Here is a 21,428-nt window from a genome sequence, read left to right on the forward strand (position 1 = left end):
GACTTTTATCATCTGCCATACAAGGTAAGGTGCCAGCCATTTTTGGGCTAGTGTCAGAACTCCCGAGTACATCATTGATTTGATCATAAATTTATCCAACAATGTTGGACATTTATTTAAGTATCGGAATATATGTAACTAATGTTGAAAATAACATCTGGTTTTAACTTATTACGAATGTCATCACTTTGTGCATTCCTCAATCAGGTGCATCAAAAAAATGGTTAGACGCAAGCACCAATATGAAGGGTATAAAATCTAGGAAAATGCCAGAAACCATTTAAGTTGTCAGTTCCCTGACCATGATACGACTCTATGGTGAAGGCATTGTTCAATATAATATATATTACCCCACATTCCAGAGTGACCAATATTAGTTAGTGGAACAGGCAGTGCATCTCCAACTTCATTAGATGCCATAACGTAGACCTCATACTCTTGGTAGATGTCGTCTGTTTGAATTTTTTTCCGTGTGTCCAGATAATCATCGATGACAAATTTATGAAGGTAGCCCGTCTTCTTGTTCCTGGCTATAAGCCTATATCTGAACCCAGGGGCGTTGTGCAGAATGGGATCCATTGCCTACAGTACAATAAAATTGATTCTTTGTGGTGAGTGACTGTGTAACCATCCGTAACGACCACCCATAGCAACGATCAGATATAACCACATTTACTTACCACCCATAGTTACCATACATAGTATAAGTAATCACCAGTTATAACCGTTTATAGGAACCACCCACAGTAACCAGAAACCAGTCCTAGTGACCGTTCATAGTGACCACACATAGCATCCATCTGAAGCGACCATCAATATTATCAACTATGCTGACCTACAGTGTAACATGGAGACTTCTAAGAGAATACATAAATATTATTCAGACCATGAACATCCATTTTAGACCAAATTCTTTGACTCACAACCCAATTTAAAAATAAAAAAAGGATATATTTCAGAGCTTTGTATACACTTACATCCCATTCCACAATGAGGAAGTTTGGTTCATTGTCAATAATGTGCACATTTTTTGGGTGTTGATCAGGATAATCTTTCTGCGTTCTACAGATAGGTTCTGAGGGGTCAGAAGGCATCCCTTCCCCAAATCCATTGAACGCTTTAACTCTAAATGTGTAGTTAACCCAGGCAGACAATTCAGCTACCACCTCCGTTACAGTGCCATCCGTTTCAGTAAGATATTTCCATTGGCCAGGATTAAATCCACTGTGCTTCTCTACCACATAACGTTCTATTGGAGAGTAGTTGTCTCTAGCCTTCTCCCAGCGCAGTGATACACTCCTGGTATCACAGTTTAGTACTAGAATATTCCTTGATGGGTCTGGAGGAGCTGTAAGGTAAAGTATGTTGAAGTCATAGTTACAATTCAGTGTTATTCAGTGGAAAGACTAAATCCTATTTTTTCAAATTAACTTCAGACTTGTACTGTGAGGTATTGTGGCATAATATCAGAATCATTTGCAAATACTTGAAAATATCAAGATATCGCAATAGAGATTATTGATTAAGACAGGAAAAAGCTTCAAAAATGACATCTAAAATGTGTTCTTCAATATTTGTGTTGTATTCAGATATATAATGAATGGTAATGACTATGACCTTTTTCTCACCTTGACTTCATAATGACCTTGATTTTACACTGACCTTACACTGACCTTGACTTTACAATTACTTTGATTTTATACTGACCTTGACTTTACAATTACTTTGATTTTATACTGACCTTGATTTTATATTGAGCTTGACTTTACTTGCATTCATACTGACCTCTGACCTTGAGTTCTGCTGTGGCCTTGGCCTCGTCTATTCCATTGTGTGCCCAGCAGGTGTAGTTAGCTGTATAAGCACTAGAAGTCTCCTTGATTTTAAAGCCATCAGGCCTCATCTCAATATTGGGGTCACTTGTATCTAAGGGAACGCCATCTTTCAACCAGCTGATTTTAAGGTTATCCGACTCAGCACTGTCTGTGAAAGCGTTACACTTAAAGATCACTGGGCTAGAAAATGTGACATTTTTGTCCTGTGGAGCAGAGATGATGCGTGTCCTCTCTGGGAAAAAAATAAGAATATAACATAAGTAAAGCACTGGATATACAAACAGAAATGGGGTTTGAATAGACTTATCATTAAATCTAATGAGGTCAACTATCTCATTATCAATGTGATGTTAAGTGAAGGTAAAAAATAGATTCATTAAACATTTGATTATAAATTGTGACCCCAGATCCTCTAGAATACATGAGATTTCCCTAATGTCTTGTACTCACTTCGTACGGTGAGAGAGCCTGAGCTGGATTTAATGGCGTACTTATTTCTAGCTGTACAAGTGTAGGTACCACCATCAGCGCTAGAGACATCCTGAATGAAAAGGTATATGAATGTTTACATTAGCAACAAAAAAACCAAAATGAAAGTTCTTTCCAATAAGTGACCTTGACATTGTCGATGGATGGACAGACAGATGAAGGTCGATGGACGGAAGGAGACAAATAATGAACCATGGCCGGATACAGAGAGATGAGAGACAATAGATGGAGAGAGACAGATGGACAATGGATGATGGATTAACAATAAGTCAATATATGGAAGGGTGGGTATTCATAGTTTTACACAAAGTATATGTCTATGTGTCAGATTTTTTTTAAGTCATTAAACAACTTGAATCTTACTGCAATGGTGATGGAGGATCCAGTTTGGGTGTACCGACTCCCCCGAAGAACTTGTGCTCCTTTGTTCCAAGTCAGTTGAGGTTGTGGTTTTCCATCATTTTCACAGGTCAAGGTCACAGACTGACCTTCAGCTACGGTCAGCTGACCAGGCCCGCTGGTGATCTCAGGTCCATAAGCTAAAATGTTTTAATCAGAACTGATATTAAACAGCTGAGAGCACTGCAAAATCATGGACAGACATGGGGATAAGGCATATGAATGCTCTGTTTCATCTTAACTTTAGGACCTTTGAAGAAATATTTGAGACCTTTGTCATCAAAATTTCATCAAAACTTTAAAGCTCATTGTCTTTTGTCTAATCACTAGTTGTCATCCTGGGTCCTTTAACACCATTCTGGGTGTGACAATAGCATTAAACAGATTCAATAAATTTCCAGGAGAATCAGAATCATTCTATGACAAATTCAAATTACCCAAACTTTGACTTAATCAATTATTTTTATCTCTCTATTCATTCCCATTTGAGTGAATTGAAAAATTGGAAAAATATATCTTTTTTAGTCCGTCAGAAATACAGACAAATACAGTATTATCCTCTTTTATACATACAGCTATCGTTTCAACATAGAAAATAGTAGTGAAAACTAAGATTTTCTTTTTTACAATTCGATCCATTCACAAAATTCTTTTCAAGTTTCTACATATTCAAACTGAGCTAAAATTTATAAATTTTTAAAAATTTTAGTAAAATGCTGTATCAATTTGGTTACCAAGAACATTGAGATAAACATCCGCCCATAAAGTGCCATGTTTGTTGGTTGCTAAGCACTGAATGACTTGAGAATCATGCCTTTCTAGGTTTTGGAATGTCAGAACATCGTTAGCTAGGGTCCGCCGAGTAGCTGGTACTTCTAAAAACCAGAGAAAAGTGCCTTAACAGATAATGCTGACAATGAAATCTAACCACTGATCTCCTAGTAACTGATTGTCACATTCAATATCACAGTTTCAATTAGTTTAAAAGTTACATTTTTGAAAGTCAGCTAAAAAAGAAACATTCTTATATTATTCATTAAAAAATATATGTATGTTTGCCTAAAAAAAATAAACTTGACTCATGAACACAAATAATAGGTTTTAGTAGGTTTAATTGGCATCACAGAAAATTCAATCTTACGTGGACTACAATGGTATCAGTAATGACGGACTTACCACTGATAGGTTTTAGTAGGTTTAATTGGTATCACAGAAAAGTGAATCTTACGAGGACTACAATGGTATCAGTAATGACGGAGACTTACCACTGATAGGTTTTAGTAGGTTTAATTGGTATCACAGAAAAGTCAATCTTACGAGGACTACAATGGTATCAGTAATGATAGACTTACCACTAATAGGTTTGCCGTTGATGAACCATTCCACTGTGGGTTTCGGAAGTCCTTGAGGTATACACTGGAATGTAGCATCCTCAGTAACTCCAACATCCTGATTCACCGGAGGGGTAGCCCATGATGGCTGGGCTGTACAATCACAAAAATATCTCAAATGTTTCACTTTCCTGACAAATAATCAATTTCTATTTAAAACAAATATTTTCAATGGCCATTTTTTTCATGTTATCACCCTATAACTCAAGAAATTTACATCATTTTGTAACCTCATATTTGATTGGCCAAGGTGGGGGGTGAAAGAAATTATCCAAGAAAAGCATCCTTTATGGACGTCAAAAATATTGCAGTGTGTGATAAAAGAGAATTTATTTTTTATATTTAATTTTTTTTATAATGTTATTTATCAATAACAGTAACAATGTATACTCTTGACGTAAACTGCTTTGTGGTTTATTTAGAGCACACACTTTTCTTTGCGCTGTGACTCAATAACATAAAAATAGGATAAGTCAATACTGAAGAAATACCAAGTTGGTCATCTGATGAATCTCATCCTCGACATTAGAGGGTTTGTTTTGACCCTAACACTCAAAGTTTTCCTGGTTACTCTATGAACACTGGACATCGAGAGGAAATCTTAACAACAGCGCTTTTTGAGAGTTTAGTTTCCCTGGTTACTATACTTACACTCAACAGTGAGAGAAAATCTCACGACGATGCCTTTTGAGAGTTTGTTTTGACCCTCACACTCGTAGTCTCCCTGGTTACTATACTTTAGGTTTTTAATGATGAGCTCGTGTCCAGTTTTATTCTCCATAGGAATACCTCTGTGTTTCCAAGTTATCTTAGGGGTAGGGCTGAAACATGCAATACATAATATATACAGCATGTCAGGCCCTATCATCATACTCAGCTATTATCTCCCCTTACCCACAAGGACATACTGTATATAACTGACACAAAGTCGGGAAGTGAGATGATTGTAGGACAATTAATAATTCCACTGGACAGCAATAGATATGAGTGGGCCTGGGCTTATTGGCAAACAAATGCTAAATATAACTGTAAGGAGTGAGCAAAACACGACCTGTTCTGATCCATTACACAATTTATTCGTGCCACAAGTCGGTTACATGTTTCAGGTCCAAGTGATAAATACTGAATATGTACTAATCATAATTTTCAATAGAGTAAAAATCCAGAAATCAAACACCATGTAAAGCATTAAGTAAGACAAATGTCAGGTTACAGCATACAATAAGACAGTTAGAACATTGAAAAAGCATTGTTGGTAATTTTTACCAGGCATAGACATAATGCTGATGAGACATATAGACAGATAACCAAATCTTAATTCTGAAACCTTCATCAAGTATTTTATAAACCTCAAAGAGGATCACGTATGGAAAGAGTTTAAAAGTCAAATATCCTGATGGAGGTCAAGTCTCTTAAGAGAGGTGTATTTTAAGAAGAGTAGTTTTTAAGGTACCCTTATTTGTGTACTTACTTTCCAGCAAATATACACATAAATTTTGCTGTTTCTCCGAGAAGTCCTATCACTGTTCTATTGGAATGCCACATCACACTCACTGGAAATTTGCCCATGGCTGCAACAAAAATTAATTACATTAAGATCACCTGTATCAATTTGTCACTGAAAAGAAATCCTTATATATATATCAATGAAATTTCCAATTTAAGTAAGAATAACCTTGAACTTTGCAAAACTCCAATCAAAATGAACTGGGTATTTCCCCTTATCTACAGTAATATACCTGTCATATACACAGTTGAGACTTTATGCTGTATTTTGGTGAAATTTGAGTACCAGTTTATTGTAAAATATCCTTTTCAGCAAATGACAATGGATTTTGTTGGATGATACCAATATACATGTAATTTCAGTTCATCTTTTCCCCCCAAAAATTATCCAAATAAAACCTATTCACTATTTGTTCTGAAGTCAGGATCTTGACAAAAAGTATACGAAGGTGGACAGGAATTTGTTGTGATACTTTGATCAGCTGATCTGAATTTTATCACAGAAAATTCAGTCAAAAATCAACGTGTTTTTATGAAACAAAGAGATGACTCTGTGAAAGTTGACCTACATCCTTTTGTTTGTATGATTTTGTCGTCTCCCTGAAGAAATGATCTGAAGACAGTTTTCTGCCAGGCGTTACAAACATATGGCTCTCCACTTCTATTATCTGATGGGATTACATTGGCAAAGTGTAGATTTCCTGAAAATAAAGTGACCACATGCAATTAGCATCACATATTTTTTTTTCAACTGTTTAAGTTTTGATATTTTAGCTAAATATCGGATGTTATGATAAACTATGATCATCAAAGTTTAGAAATAAAAAGGACTTCATTATATCTTTATAAGATCTGAAATGCCATCTTGAGTTATAAACTGATTAAGAAACATTTGATAATAAGCAAAAACTTCGGCCCGAACAAACCAGATGTGGTGATACAAACATTACACCATGTAAATAAAATCAAAAGATTCAATCATGGCTTTTAACTAATTTATAAACAGATGAAAGCATCTTTCAATGCCAAAATTTAATTGTATTTATCTCTGTGTTCTGAGTGTCATTATAATTTTCAAAAAAAAAAAAAAAAAAATCATAAATAGTTTTGTTACAATTTGTGATCTTTGACTCAAAATTACCAGAATAGTCCATGACGACTCGATCGTCCAGTGTAATCCTTGACCCTGCACTGGACGGGTCATTGGTGTCGGTCCAATACACAATGGCTTTAGGTATACTAAGAGGAGGGTTACAAGTGAGTGTAACTGAGTTTCCAATTACAACATTTATCCTCTTTGGTACTGTCACTGAGGGAAATGGTTCATTCACGGCTTTGATCATTTGAACTTTTTTAGACAGTGACCTGCCCAGTGTGTTGTAAGCAGAACACTGATAAAGGCCTATATCGTAGTCTGATGTCTCTTCAATTGTTAACGAACCACCAGTAACTTCTGACACTATCCGTGTTATATTAGTAATGGGTGATATATATTCTACTGCATCAAAGTCTATTTCCCTTCCATTTTTAGTCCAAGTGTACCTGTAGCATGAGAAACAGAACTGTAGCTCATAACATATCACAATAACATAATGTCAGGTTACCAAAATAATGGACATGTCACACAGATGAAAGAACAGGTTAGAGTAACTTACTCTGGAGCAGGTCGACCACTGGCCTGACAGGTGAGAGTGATGGTATCTCCTTCCTTAAAGTATACAAGTACACGGTCACCCTGGACACACTCTGCACAGCCTCGATATGGGATTGGGCTCGGCTGTTGAATCACATGGGGTGGTCGATCAACTACATAAAACCAAACACGAAAAAATCAGAAAAAAACCAAACTATTCCATAATGACCATCAGTCATTAGAAACAAACCATTATGCTATCTCTTACATCACCTGCACATACAATGCAACTGAGAACTGCATCTTTGTAATCAAAGATGCAAATATCAGTGTTATTATCAAAATGACTTGATATTCCTCAAATGCTCAAGGATCCTTTTAAAGATATTTCTATACTACTTTTATGTACCTCAGAAATACCCGTATCCTGTTTTCTTGTTCAACGTGTGTGTTCACTTACCTATTCTCGCCATGAAAGACGATGGAATATTTATCATCAGCAGTAATGTTGTTATAAAGTTTTGGAATGCAGTCATTTTGTACATTTTGCCGAGAACACTGACGGAGGAATGACTGTGAAACTGAAAGTAATAAAGAATATACAGGTACTGATACACTGTGGGGTTCTTAACATAATAAATAGACTTTATTTACAAACAAAAATAATAATAATTATATTTTAAATATTATGACTATATTCTTTTCAGTTAATAAGAGATACAGCATAAAGATATACTGAAATTGTTAGAATTTACACAGGAATGTGACTTTAAGAATAATTGATTTCAAACAGTCTACATACTTATGACATGGTTCAACACATTGACCGTTATAGGTCTGGTACGGAATGTCTTCGCTTTGTCCTCTTGTGAAACATCCTACCTGAAAGTGAAAGGATGATAAATACAACTTCCATATATTGTATGCAGAATGCTTTTTTATTTTAGAACATTCAAATTTAAAGGCCGAAACAGCAATCACCGTATCAAATTTAGTTACATCTGACTTTGTGGAAAATTTTAAAGTTCAAAATTTGCAACCCATGTGTGGTGAGATCAGCCAACTATGGGTCAAATCAGCTAGTTAAGGTTCTGATCAACAAGACAGAGGTCAGATAAATCAGACAGAAAGCAGATCAACCAGTCAGAGGACATATCAACCAGTCAGAGGCCAGACCAACCAGTCAGAGGACATATCAACCAGTCAGAGGCCATATCAACCAGTCAGAGGCCATATCAACCAGTCAGAGGACATATCAACCAGTCAGAGGACATATCAACCAGTCAGAGGCCATATCAACCAGTCAGAGGCCAGACCAACCAGTCAGAGGACAGACTAACCAGTCAGAGGCCAGACCAACCAGTCAGAGGACAGACCAACCAGTCAGAGGCCATATCAACCAGATGGAGGCCATATTAACCAGTCAGAGGCCACACCAACCAATCAGAGGCCATATCAACCAAATGGAGGCCACACCAACCAGTCAGAGGCCAGACCAACCAGTCAGAGGCCATATCAACCAGTCAGAGGCCAGACCAACCAGTCAGAGGCCATATCAACCAGTCAGAGGCCAGACCAACCAGTCAGAGGACAGACCAACCAGTCAGAGGCCACACCAACCAGTCAGAGGCCATATCAACCAGATGGAGGCCATATTAACCAGTCAGAGGCCACACCAACCAATCAGAGGACAGATCAACCAGTCAGAGGCCATATCAACCAGTCAGAGGCCAGACCAACCAGTCAGAGGCCAGACCAACCAGTCAGAGGCCATATCAACCAGTCAGAGGACAGATCAACCAGTCAGAGGCCAGTTCAACCAGATGGAGGCCACACCAACCAATCAGAGGACAGATCAACCAGTCAGAGGACAGACCAACCAGTCAGAAGCAAGATCAACCAGTCAAAGGCCACACCAACCAATCAGAGGCCACACCAACCAATCAGAGGCCACACCAACCAATCAGAGGCCAGATCAACCAGTCAGAGGCCATATCAACCAGATGGAGGCCATATTAACCAGTCAGAGGCCACACCAACCAGACAGAAGCAAGATCAACCAGTCAGAGGCCACACCAACCAATCAGAGGCCAGATCAACCAGTCAGAGGCCATATCAACCAGATAGAGGCCAGACCAACCAGTCAGAGGCCACACCAACCAGTCAGAGGCCAGATCAACCAGTCAGAGTCTGGATCAACAAGTCAGAAGCCAGACCAACCAGTTAAAGGCCTGATCAGCCTGTCAGAGTCCGGATCAACCAGTCAGAGTCTGGATCAACAAGTCAGAAGCCAGACCAACCAGTTAAAGGCCTAATCAGCCTGTCAGAGTCCGGATCATCCAGTCAGAGGCCTGATCAGTAAGACACAGGCCAGATTAACCAGTCAGAGACCAGAACAACCATTCAGAGATCAGATAAACCAGTCAGAGGCCTGATCAGCAAGACACAGGCCAGAACAACCAGTCAGAGGCCTGATCAGCAAGACACAGGCCAGAACAACCAGTCAGAGGCCTGATCAGCAAGACACAGGCCAGAACAACCAGTCAGAGATCAGATAAACCAGTCAGAGGCCTGATCAGCAAGACACAGGCCAGAACAACCAGTCAGAGGCCTGATCAGCAAGACACAGGCCAGAACAACCAGTCAGAGGCCTGATCAGCAAGACATAGGCCAGAACAACCAGTCAGAGGCCTGATCAGCAAGACACAGGCCAGAACAACCAGTCAGAGGCCTGATCAGCAAGACACAGGCCAGAACAACCATTCAGAGGCCTTACACTGAAACCATACATAAGTTGTTTATGATATGGAGAAGAGGCAATCATTGATTTACAAAGAAATTATACATCTTTTTTATTTTTTAAGATATGGAGAAGAGACAGTAGTGAACAGGAATACCATACACAACATTAAGTATTGCATTCAATACATTATTTACATCACTCAGTCATTATAGTATTGATTCTGTGAGGGGCTACGGTACCCAGGAGAGATTCTGACTGCTAACCTATATACCATTACTGCTGACATTAAAAATCCAGAGCCATTGATCATTTCCAACCATTGTTTGTGTCAAAAGGATTTATACAAATACTTGACAATAATTCATGGTAGAAACTGGCAAAAAACCATACCATGTTTCTACGGTAACTCAATGATTGATACAAAAGGGAGGCGATATTTAATTTAACAGCACTCTCTTTCTCATTTCTATAATGCTTCAACATGATTGATGAATGCTAACATTATGAGAACAACCTAGCATAGTGCAGTTATGTTCCATACCAATTACTGAGTATTGATTCAATGGGATACAACTTCATTTTAAGTGAGGTAAAGTTCCACAACAAAGAATGAAAGCTGATATTGTAATCAGGAGAGATATTTCAACATCAACATATTCTTACAAGTACACGCTTAATGTTATAGTCAAACTGCTGATGATTTTCATTAATTAGCTACAGTAAAAATTGTTGTTTTCAAGGTACTATTTTTTCCCTCTTTTACCAGGAATGGTAGGAAATCACCATTACATATTCTTTGAAAAACAAAATTAAAAGAAAAAACCTTAGTCCATTCCATCGATGTCCAATAAAAAAAAAAATCTCTTTTTTTTTTGCGCATTAAAAAAAAAACTTTATGAAATTGTGAAAACTAAAACTGTGCTCTCTGACATGTCGTCTTCCATTTGAAGTTTTAATCATGTTTCTGCTTTCTGTAGTTCACTTATTACAGTAATTAAAAGATTGTGAGATATGATATGTTTATGCAGTCAATAACTGCAGTGAGAGACTTACAATTTGTATGCCTAAATTATGAAACAATAAAACATCCTTCTTTCATACAGAATGCCTTAATTTTTACATACCAAGCTATCATATCAGAACCAAAGTCATAACTGTGAAGCATCACATCTACAAGCTAATTTTAGCAATTGAGAGGACATTAATCGATGCTATGACGACAAATTAGTGCAGCTCTGCTTGTTTTCTATGTAACCAGTTTAAACTGGATGCACAATCTCCATCCAAGTGTAATTGAGACATAATTGTCTCCCCTTGGGGCATATTAGTCGGTAATGAGATAATATGGAAGACCAAGAGTACATCTGTTGAGGCAGAAAACAAAGGCCTATGAAATCTTTTGAGGGATCCCGAGGGACTTTGGGGTGGAACGTGATGGTATCTCCAACTCTCATGTCCCTGCTTAACTGTTACAATCAATTACAACCATTGCTACATATTGCAGTCTGACACTACACGAGAATGTCCCCATATGTTGCAGGCCAGACAATCATTCAATTATTTACAATGTAAAATATTCAATAATGACAGCTGATATCAAGTTGTCTAGCAAATGATAATTCTTTATAACAATTGATATACATATTGTGTGTAGCATAAACATGTTTCTGTGGCCAAAACTTTGAAACAGGAAATTTACTATATGCCATGAACAAATTTTCCAATATAAGTATATCATAAACAGTTGTAGAAGTTGAGTGTACAGGTCATCATACTAGTCTCATCTAATGCAAATTTTTCCTTTAGTTGAGTGGTAGAGTCTCTGGCTAGAGACCAAAGGGTCACTAGTTCAAACCTAAGTCCTGGCTGGGTGTTTTTCATTATTCCTTCTTATTACACAGCATACACCAGGATGTAACAAAATATATCCCAGACTGCCCTTTATTGTGGGCAAGTCACTTAATCATCCAATTAGTATCACGTTAGATGGCATGCGGTTGGCCTCCCACATGAGGTTCAGAGAGAAAGCAACCAGCTAATACACAAAGACCTGGCTCAAAATGGCCCTGGCTGTTAATGGTATAATGTACCAACAGATATGTAGGGTGTACTGTACCAACAGATATGTATGGTGTGATGTACCAACAGATATGTAGGGTGTGATGTACCAACAGATATGTATGGTGTAGTGTACCAACTGATATGTATGGTGTAGTGTACCAACAGATATGTAGGGTGTGATGTACCAACAGATATGTATGGTGTGATGTACCAACAGATATGTATGGTGTGATGTACCAACAGATATGTAGGGTGTAGTGTACCAATAGATATGTATGGTGTGATGTACCAACAGATATGTATGGTGTGATGTACCAACAGATATGTAGGGTGTAGTGTACCAATAGATATGTATGGTGTGATGTACCAACAGATATATATGGTGTGATGTACCAACAGATATGTATGGTGTGATGTACCAACAGATATGTATGGTGTGATGTACCAACAGATATGTAGGGTGTTACCCCATGTGTTGTGGACCTGGTGACTTATTGTTGTACACACTTGATGAGACAACTACAACCAATTCTAGTTACATAAGGTGTTTAGTTTTGACATTTAAACACACCCTGCTGACATTGATGTATTACATAACTGATATTTTCACCACGATCGGGTTAGAAATGAGAAAGAAATGAGAATGTCTGCCTCGTGATTCCACTATAAAGACATGCTGTGTACAAGGCTTATCTACATTTATATAAGATATTAGCCGTTGAAAGGTTTTCTTCAGCGGATGAAGTATTCTGCTATGGAATATGTCCTTGTACACCACCACAGACAAGCTTGAATCATATGAAAATCTATTCAAAAGAGTAAAAAGCACTATTGATTATACAGTAACCGATTTTAATCCTTAATCTAGAATTCTAGAAATATTGATTTCACAAAGCTCTCAGCAGAACTCAAATTGAATTAAAGGATGAAAGATGTTGAAGCAATGTTTCAGCAATCAATATGTATTAGACTAAAAATTACTCAGAATATCTAATTTATAAATATATAAAGCAAATCGATTCAACAACCTGTAGTAGGAGGTTTGAGGTAGTGCTGGAGAGGGACTAAACCATATTGTCTTTACTTCAGGAACCTTATTCTACTTTACTTAGTGAGGACTTTGCTTACCACATGTATCCATGGCAATTTCCCGAAGTGTTGCTTCGAAACTTACAGACTAAGTGACATTGTGTCTCCACATCCAAAGTGTCTTTAAATCCATTGTTTTCAAAACATACAATATACCTATAAACACACATTTTTTCAAGTTAACCATGATATCTAACCTATTCCCAAATAAAAGTACGCTTAATGTCTTATGTACAGGGTTTCCCCCTGAGAAAGGCACATGGGGCCTGTACATCATCCTGTTTCTTTTGTTTTCAGAACTTAACAAAAAATATTGTCATTTGTTTAATCTTAGTCATTCACCTATCATTTCTTATTCAGACTAAAAATGTTTTTCCCCCCTTATTGTTCAAATATTCACAATCTTACAAAAAGCAGGATACATCATTTATAAAGTTAAGGGATAAACTCTGATTTCCTTAAAGAATTCAATTTCCAGGTATTTTTTTGTTAATGCATCCATCATGAAACATAAACAACTTTAACACTACATTTTATAAAATCACAATTATAAAGACTTTTTTAGGCCATATCAGCCTTTATTTAACTACCCTCAGTTCAAAATATATCTTATTTCCTTTCACTGGATATATTCCATTCCAAGTGTGGTAAAATTTTCAGTATATCACTGCGTACCCAGGAACACTATAGCGTTATAATACATGATCAGATTTTGATATCTCAAGACATTAAATAAAATTAATATCATATTTCTACCTTACTTTCCTGTACCTACACTACCAGTGTATTAGTTTACTGGGGTATACCTAGTGTAGTAGTTTACTGGGGTATACCTACACTACCAGTGTAGTAGTTTACTGGGGTATACCTAGTGTAGTAGTTTACTGGGGTATACCTACACTACCAGTGTAGTAGTTTACTGGGGTATACCTACACTACCAGTGTAGTAGTTTACTGGGGTATACCTACACTACCAGTGTATTAGTTTACTGGGGTATACCTACACTACCAGTGTATTAGTTTACTGGGGTATACCTAGTGTAGTAGTTTACTGGGGTATACCTACACTACCAGTGTAGTAGTTTACTGGGGTATACCTACACTACCAGTGTAGTAGTTTACTGGGGTATACCTACCCTACCAGTGTAGTAGTTTACTGGGGTATACCTACACTACCAGTGTATTAGTTTACTGGGGTATACCTACACTACCAGTGTATTAGTTTACTGGGGTATACTTACACTACCAGTGTATTAGTTTACTGGGGTATACCTACACTACCAGTGTATTAGTTTACTGGGGTATACCTACACTACCAGTGTAGTAGTTTACTGGGGTATACCTACACTACCAGTGTATTAGTTTACTGGGGTATACCTACACTACCAGTGTAGTAGTTTACTGGGGTATACCTACACTACCAGTGTAGTAGTTTACTGGGGTATACCTAGTGTAGTAGTTTACTGGGGTATACCTACACTACCAGTGTATTAGTTTACTGGGGTATACCTACACTACCAGTGTATTAGTTTACTGGGGTATACGTACACTACCAGTGTAGTAGTTTACTGGGGTATACCTACACTACCAGTGTATTAGTTTACTGGGGTATACCTACACTACCAGTGTAGTAGTTTACTGGGGTATACCTACACTACCAGTGTAGTAGTTTACTGGGGTATACCTACACTACCAGTGTATTAGTTTACTGGGGTATACCTACACTACCAGTGTAGTAGTTTACTGGGGTATACCTACACTACCAGTGTATTAGTTTACTGGGGTATACCTACAATACCAGTGTAGTAGTTTACTGGGGTATACCTAGTGTAGTAGTTTACTGGGGTATACCTACACTACCAGTGTAGTAGTTTACTGGGGTATACCTACACTACCAGTGTAGTAGTTTATTGGGGTATACCTAGTGTAGTAGTTTACTGGGGTATACCTACACTACCAGTGTAGTAGTTTACTGGGGTATACCTACCCTACCAGTGTAGTAGTTTACTGGGGTATACCTACACTACCAGTGTAGTAGTTTACTGGGGTATACCTACCCTACCAGTGTAGTAGTTTACTGGGGTATACCTACACTACCAGTGTAGTAGTTTACTGGGGTATACCTAGTGTGGTAGTTTACTGGGGTATACCTAGTGTGGTAGTTTACTGGGGTATACCTACACTACCAGTGTAGTAGTTTACTGGGGTATACCTAGTGTGGTAGTTTACTGGGGTATACCTACACTACCAGTGTAGTAGTTTACTGGGGTATACCTAGTGTGGTAGTTTACTGGGGTATACCTAGTGTGGTAGTTTACTGGGGTATACCTAGTGTAGTAGTTTACTGGGGTATACCTAGTGTGGTAGTTTACTGGGGTATACCTAGTGTGGTAGTTTACTGGGGTATACCTAGTGTGGTAGTTTACTGGGGTATACCTAGTGTAGTAGTTTACTGGGGTATACCTAGTGTAGTAGTTTACTGGGGTATACCTACACTACCAGTGTAGTAGTTTACTGGGGTATACCTAGTGTAGTAGTTTACTGGGGTATACCTAGTGTAGTAGTTTACTGGGGTATACCTACACTACCAGTGTAGTAGTTTACTGGGGTATACCTACAATACTAGTAAAACAATTTACTCTATTGCTTATATCTATCTGACAGGAGGGCAGTCTTATCTTCCACTATCAGCAATTCAAAAGCTATGTGTGGTGGAGCATCATTTTATGCTTTCTACCACAGTGGGAGTTGAGAGGATACCATCTAACACCGAGATAAATCGTTTATAGTGAGCAGATAAGGCAAAAAAAACCCTACATTTCAGAAGCAACAAATTTCAAAACTCAAGTGTGGAAAATTATCCATCATTTGTTAAACATTTATATTCTGCAATAAATCATTCCTCATGGATTTGCTACATCAACATTTGATGGAGTGTCAAAATATAAACACTAATGTTCTTTAAAAAGTCCTAAAAGAAGATTGTTGTATCATAGGACTCGGTGAAGCAGAGATTACCCTTAAATACCAATTCTCAGACATATACAACTTAAACTGAATTTTATAAACCATTATATTATCTAGCGGACAATCCATCAAATTTCGCAAAGTTCTGCAACAGCCTCAGTTTACCCTTTGAATATATCACTGAGCTCAGAGGACCAGAGATTTCCCTGAGAATACAAACCATCACTGAGCTCAGAGGACCAGAGATTTCCCTGTAAATACAAACCATCACTGAGCTCAGAGGACCAGAGATTTCCCTGTAAATACAAACCATCACTGAGCTCAGAGCACCAGAGATTTCCCTGTAAATATACACCATCACTGAGCTCAGAGGACCAGAGATTTCCCTGTAAATATACACCATCACTGAGCTCAGAGGACCAGAGATTTCCCTGTAAATACAAACCATCACTGAGCTCAGAGGACCAGAGATTCCCCTGTAAATATACACCATCACTGAGCTCAGAGGACCAGAGATTTCCCTGTAAATATACACCATCACTGAGCTCAGAGGACCAGAGATTTCCCTGTAAATATACACCATCACTGAGCTCAGAAGACCAGAGATTTCCCTGTAAATACAAACCATCACTGAGCTCAGAGGACCAGAGATTCCCCTGTAAATATACACCATCACTGAGCTCAGAGGACCAGAGATTTCCCTGTAAATATACACCATCACTGAGCTCAGAGGACCAGAGATTTCCCTGTAAATATACACCATCACTGAGCTCAGAGGACCAGAGATTTCCCTGTAAATACAAACCATCACTGAGCTCAGAGGACCAGAGATTTCCCTGTAAATATACACCATCACTGAGCTCAGAGGACCAGAGATTTCCCTGTAAATATACACCATCACTGAGCTCAGAGGACCAGAGATTTCCCTGTAAATATACACCATCACTGAGCTCAGAGGACCAGAGATTTCCCTGTAAATACAAACCATCACTGAGCTCAGAGGACCAGAGATTTCCCTGTAAATATACACCATCACTGAGCTCAGAGGACCAGAGATTTCTCTGTAAATACAAACCATCACTGAGCTCAGAGGACCAGAGATTTCCCTGTAAATACAAACCATCACTGAGCTCAGAGGACCAGAGATTTCCCTGTAAATACAAACCATCACTGAGCTCAGAGGACCAGAGATTTCCCTGTAAATACAAACCATCACTGAGCTCAGAGCACCAGAGATTTCCCTGTAAATACAAACCATCACTGAGCTCAGAGGACCAGAGATTTCCCTGTAAATACAAACCATCACTGAGCTCAGAGGACCAGAGATTTCCCTGTAAATATACACCATCACTGAGCTCAGAGGACCAGAGATTTCCCTGTAAATATAAACCATCACTGAGCTCAGAGGACCAGAGATTTCCCTGTAAATATACACCATCACTGAGCTCAGAGGACCAGAGATTTCCCTGTAAATATACACCATCACTGAGCTCAGAGTACCAGAGATTTCCCTGTAAATACAAACCATCACTGAGCTCAGAGGACCAGAGATTTCCCTGTAAATACAAACCATCACTGAGCTCAGAGGACCAGAGATTTCCCTGTACAAACCAAAACAGAGATGTAAATAACCATCACTGAGCTCAGAGGACCAGAGATTTCCCTGTAAATACACACCATCACTGAGCTCAGAGGACCAGAGATTTCCCTGTAAATACAAACCATCACTGAGCTCAGAGGACCAGAGATTTCCCTGTAAATATACACCATCACTGAGCTCAGAGGACCAGAGATTTCCCTGTAAATATACACCATCACTGAGCTCAGAGGACCAGAGATTTCCCTGTAAATATACACCATCACTGAGCTCAGAGGACCAAAGATTTCCCTGTAAATACAAACCATCACTGAGCTCAGAGGACCAAAGATTTCCCTGTAAATACAAACCATCACTGAGCTCAGAGCACCAGAGATTTCCCTGTAAATACAAACCATCACTGAGCTCAGAGGACCAAAGATTTCCCTGTTAATACAAACCATCACTGAGCTCAGAGCACCAGAGATTTCCCTGTAAATACAAACCATCACTGAGCTCAGAGGACCAGAGATTTCCCTGTAAATACAAACCATCACTGAGCTCAGAGCACCAGAGATTTCCCTGTAAATACAAACCATCACTGAGCTCAGAGGACCAGAGATTTCCCTGTAAATACAAACCATCACTGAGCTCAGAGGACTCAGAGGACCAGAGATTTCCCTGAGAGCTCAGAGGACCAGAGATTTCCCTGTAAATCACTGAGCTCAGATTTCCCTGTAAATACAAACCATCACTGAGCTCAGAGGACCAGAGATTTCCCTGTAAATACAAACCATCACTGAGCTCAGAGGACCAGAGATTTCCCTGTAAATACAAACCATCACTGAGCTCAGAGGACCAGAGATTTCACTGTAAATAAACACCATCACTGAGCTCAGAGGACCAGAGATTTCCCTGTAAATACACCATCACTGAGCTCAGAGGACCAGAGATTTCCCTGTAAATAAACCATCACTGAGCTCAGAGGACCAGAGATTTCCCTGTAAATACAAACCATCACTGAGCTCAGAGGACCAGAGATTTCCCTGTAAATATACACCATCACTGAGCTCAGAGATTTCCCTGTAAATATACACCATCACTGAGCTCAGAGGACCAGAGATTTCCCTGTAAATACAAACCATCACTGAGCTCAGAGGACCAGAGATTTCTCTGTAATTACAAACCATCACTGAGCTCAGAGGACCTGGCCCCATTTGTATAAAACATCTCAACTTGAGATTTCCTCAAGTCGAGATTTCCCTCAGCTGATATCTCCTCAAAAACGGCTTGTATAAAATTTTCTCAAGGAACAGGAGGAAGTCATCGGCTAGGATGTCCTGAAATTCCTTGAGGAATTTTCATACAAGATATTTTCAAGGAGATATTAGCTGAAGAAAATCTGGGCTTGAGGAAATCTGAAATTGAGATATTTTATACAAGTGGGGCCAGAGATTTCCCTGTAAATATACACCATCACTGAGCTCAGAGGACCAGAGATTTCTCTGTAAATACAAACCATCACTGAGCTCAGAGGACCAGAGATTTCCCTGTAAATACAAACCATCACTGAGCTCAGAGGACCAGAGATTTCCCTGTAAATATACACCATCACTGAGCTCAGAGGACCAGAGATTTCCCTGTAAATACAAACCATCACTGAGCTCAGAGGACCAGAGATTTCCCTGTAAATATACACCATCACTGAGCTCAGAGGACCAGAGATTTCCCTGTAAATACAAACCATCACTGAGCTCAGAGGACCAGAGATTTCCCTGTAAATATACACCATCACTGAGCTCAGAGGACCAGAGATTTCCCTGTAAATATACACCATCACTGAGCTCAGAGGACCAGAGATTTCCCTGTAAATATACACCATCACTGAGCTCAGAGGACCAGAGATTTCCCTGTAAATACAAACATCACTGAGCTCAGAGGACCAGAGATTTCCCTGTAAATACAAACCATCACTGAGCTCAGAGCACCAGAGATTTCCCTGTAAATACAAACCATCACTGAGCTCAGAGGACCAGAGATTTCCCTGTAAATACAAACCATCACTGAGCTCAGAGGACCAGAGATTTCCCTGTAAATATACACCATCACTGAGCTCAGAGGACCAGAGATTTCCCTGTAAATACAAACCATCACTGAGCTCAGAGGACCAGAGATTTCCCTGTAAATATACACCATCACTGAGCTCAGAGGACCAGAGATTTCCCTGTAAATACAAACCATCACTGAGCTCAGAGGACCAGAGATTTCCCTGTAAATACAAACCATCACTGAGCTCAGAGGACCAGAGATTTCCCTGTAAATACAAACCATCACTGAGCTCAGAGCACCAGAGATTTCCCTGTAAATACAAACCATCACTGAGCTCAGAGGACCAGAGATTTCCCTGTAAATACAAACCATCACTGAGCTCAGAGCACCAGAGATTTCCTTTATGTAATACCTCTGTTTGTATCACTTTCTCCATTTTATTTCTCAACCAACTGAATCTCGACCAAGAGCTTTCAAACAGGACCTCAGGTTGACACTATAATATCACTTACTGGTAATTCTATAATACTGAAATAGACATGGTTGGACTCCTTACAGGACATTTGTCATGGTCTGCATAGCAATGAGTTTGTGAAAGACAAAAGGCCAAATATTGGTTCAGTTAGCTCACATGGCATCTGAAGACATGGACTTACATACAATGACAGATATAGAACTTACCTGAAACTGAAGACGTGGACTTACATACAATGACAGATATAGAACTTACCTGAAACTGAAGACGTGGACTTACATACAATGACAGATATAGAACTTACCTGAAACTGAAGACGTGGACTTACATACAATGACAGATATAGAACTTACCTGAAACTGAAGACGTGGACTTACATACAATGACAGATATAGAACTTACCTGAAACTGAAGATGTGGACTTACATACAATGACAGATATAGAACTTACCTGAAACTGAAAAATCCCAGATAGGGCGTTAGTATTGTTCCCAACTCTAGGTAAATATCCTCTTCCAAAAAAATCACAAATGCTAGGAAGGATTTGTTAATCTCCGATCACACTACTCCAGAATCGTCCGACTATTTACGTTTATCCATGTAATCTGTGAGACAGCTTAAGTTCCAAAAAACAGTCAGAATCTGAAATAACAATCATATTATACATGAGTACAGAAATTAAATACGCAAGGCTGAATTCAAGGTATTGGTCTATGCTGAACTAAAAAAAAACCATTTAGACTAATTCATAAATTCACATTACACGATACACACCTTTAGGGAAATATCTTCAATAATTTTCTTTTTAAATTCTGATCAGTGTTCAAAATTTCAAAAGAAACTGACCATATGTCAGCCTAAGACATGTAGGTAGTCCTTCTAACATCAGGAACATTAATACATCTGTACATTAAGATATATATAAGACATGTAACTGAATTGACAGGAAAACATGATCAAAGCCTTCATTTCAACTGTAAACAATGGACTGAAAAACCCATATGACTTCAATATGTGGGACATCAGATCTGCATAGAGTTCACAGCCATCCCAATCAGTACTTGACTTAGGCAGAAAGCTTTAAGTGGCTGTCTGGCCAATACCGCTGACAACAAGAGGAAAGTTAAGTGGCTGGTCAAGTGCATATTGATAAATATCATTCCCCTACTTATATTGTGAAACTGCTTTATTGAAATTAAGTCATTTTCCTGACCT

The 21,428-nt window shown here is 38.7% G+C and overlaps 2 protein-coding genes across 4 annotated transcripts in view; one reads left to right on the forward strand and one right to left on the reverse strand.

Moving 5' to 3' along the window:
* LOC132559968 (neuroglian-like) overlaps window positions 1–21,428 on the reverse strand; it is a 95,103-nt gene that overhangs the window by 18,441 nt on the left and 55,234 nt on the right. For all 3 annotated transcript variants that reach the window (XM_060224610.1, XM_060224609.1, XM_060224611.1), the window contains 15 exons: window positions 20,665–20,855; window positions 8,056–8,135; window positions 7,714–7,834; window positions 7,276–7,426; window positions 6,762–7,162; window positions 6,190–6,321; window positions 5,586–5,685; window positions 4,766–4,935; window positions 4,076–4,207; window positions 3,458–3,598; window positions 2,688–2,863; window positions 2,286–2,376; window positions 1,786–2,067; window positions 978–1,348; window positions 351–582 (listed from right to left, as the gene is read on the reverse strand). In XM_060224610.1, the coding sequence (XP_060080593.1) occupies window positions 351–582; window positions 978–1,348; window positions 1,786–2,067; window positions 2,286–2,376; window positions 2,688–2,863; window positions 3,458–3,598; window positions 4,076–4,207; window positions 4,766–4,935; window positions 5,586–5,685; window positions 6,190–6,321; window positions 6,762–7,162; window positions 7,276–7,426; window positions 7,714–7,798 (2,464 nt within the window). In that variant the 5' untranslated portion in view covers window positions 7,799–7,834; window positions 8,056–8,135; window positions 20,665–20,855. The remainder of the gene's footprint in view (window positions 1–350; window positions 583–977; window positions 1,349–1,785; window positions 2,068–2,285; window positions 2,377–2,687; window positions 2,864–3,457; window positions 3,599–4,075; window positions 4,208–4,765; window positions 4,936–5,585; window positions 5,686–6,189; window positions 6,322–6,761; window positions 7,163–7,275; window positions 7,427–7,713; window positions 7,835–8,055; window positions 8,136–20,664; window positions 20,856–21,428) is intronic.
* LOC132559950 (uncharacterized) lies at window positions 8,657–9,568 on the forward strand. Its single transcript, XM_060224586.1, has one exon. The coding sequence runs from the start codon at window positions 8,657–8,659 to the stop codon at window positions 9,566–9,568; it is 912 nt and encodes a 303-aa protein (XP_060080569.1).

The sequence above is a fragment of the Ylistrum balloti genome, unplaced genomic scaffold, assembly GCF_031769215.1.
Source record: "Ylistrum balloti isolate Yb309-2 unplaced genomic scaffold, AGI_CSIRO_Ybal_v1 Utg371000, whole genome shotgun sequence".
Lineage (NCBI taxonomy): Eukaryota > Metazoa > Mollusca > Bivalvia > Pectinida > Pectinidae > Ylistrum > Ylistrum balloti.

What these genes read in the sequence shown, in the direction of transcription:
- LOC132559950 (XM_060224586.1), top strand. Translation starts at nt 8,657, where the DNA reads ATGGAGGCCATATTAACCAGTCAGAGGCCACACCAACCAATCAGAGGC.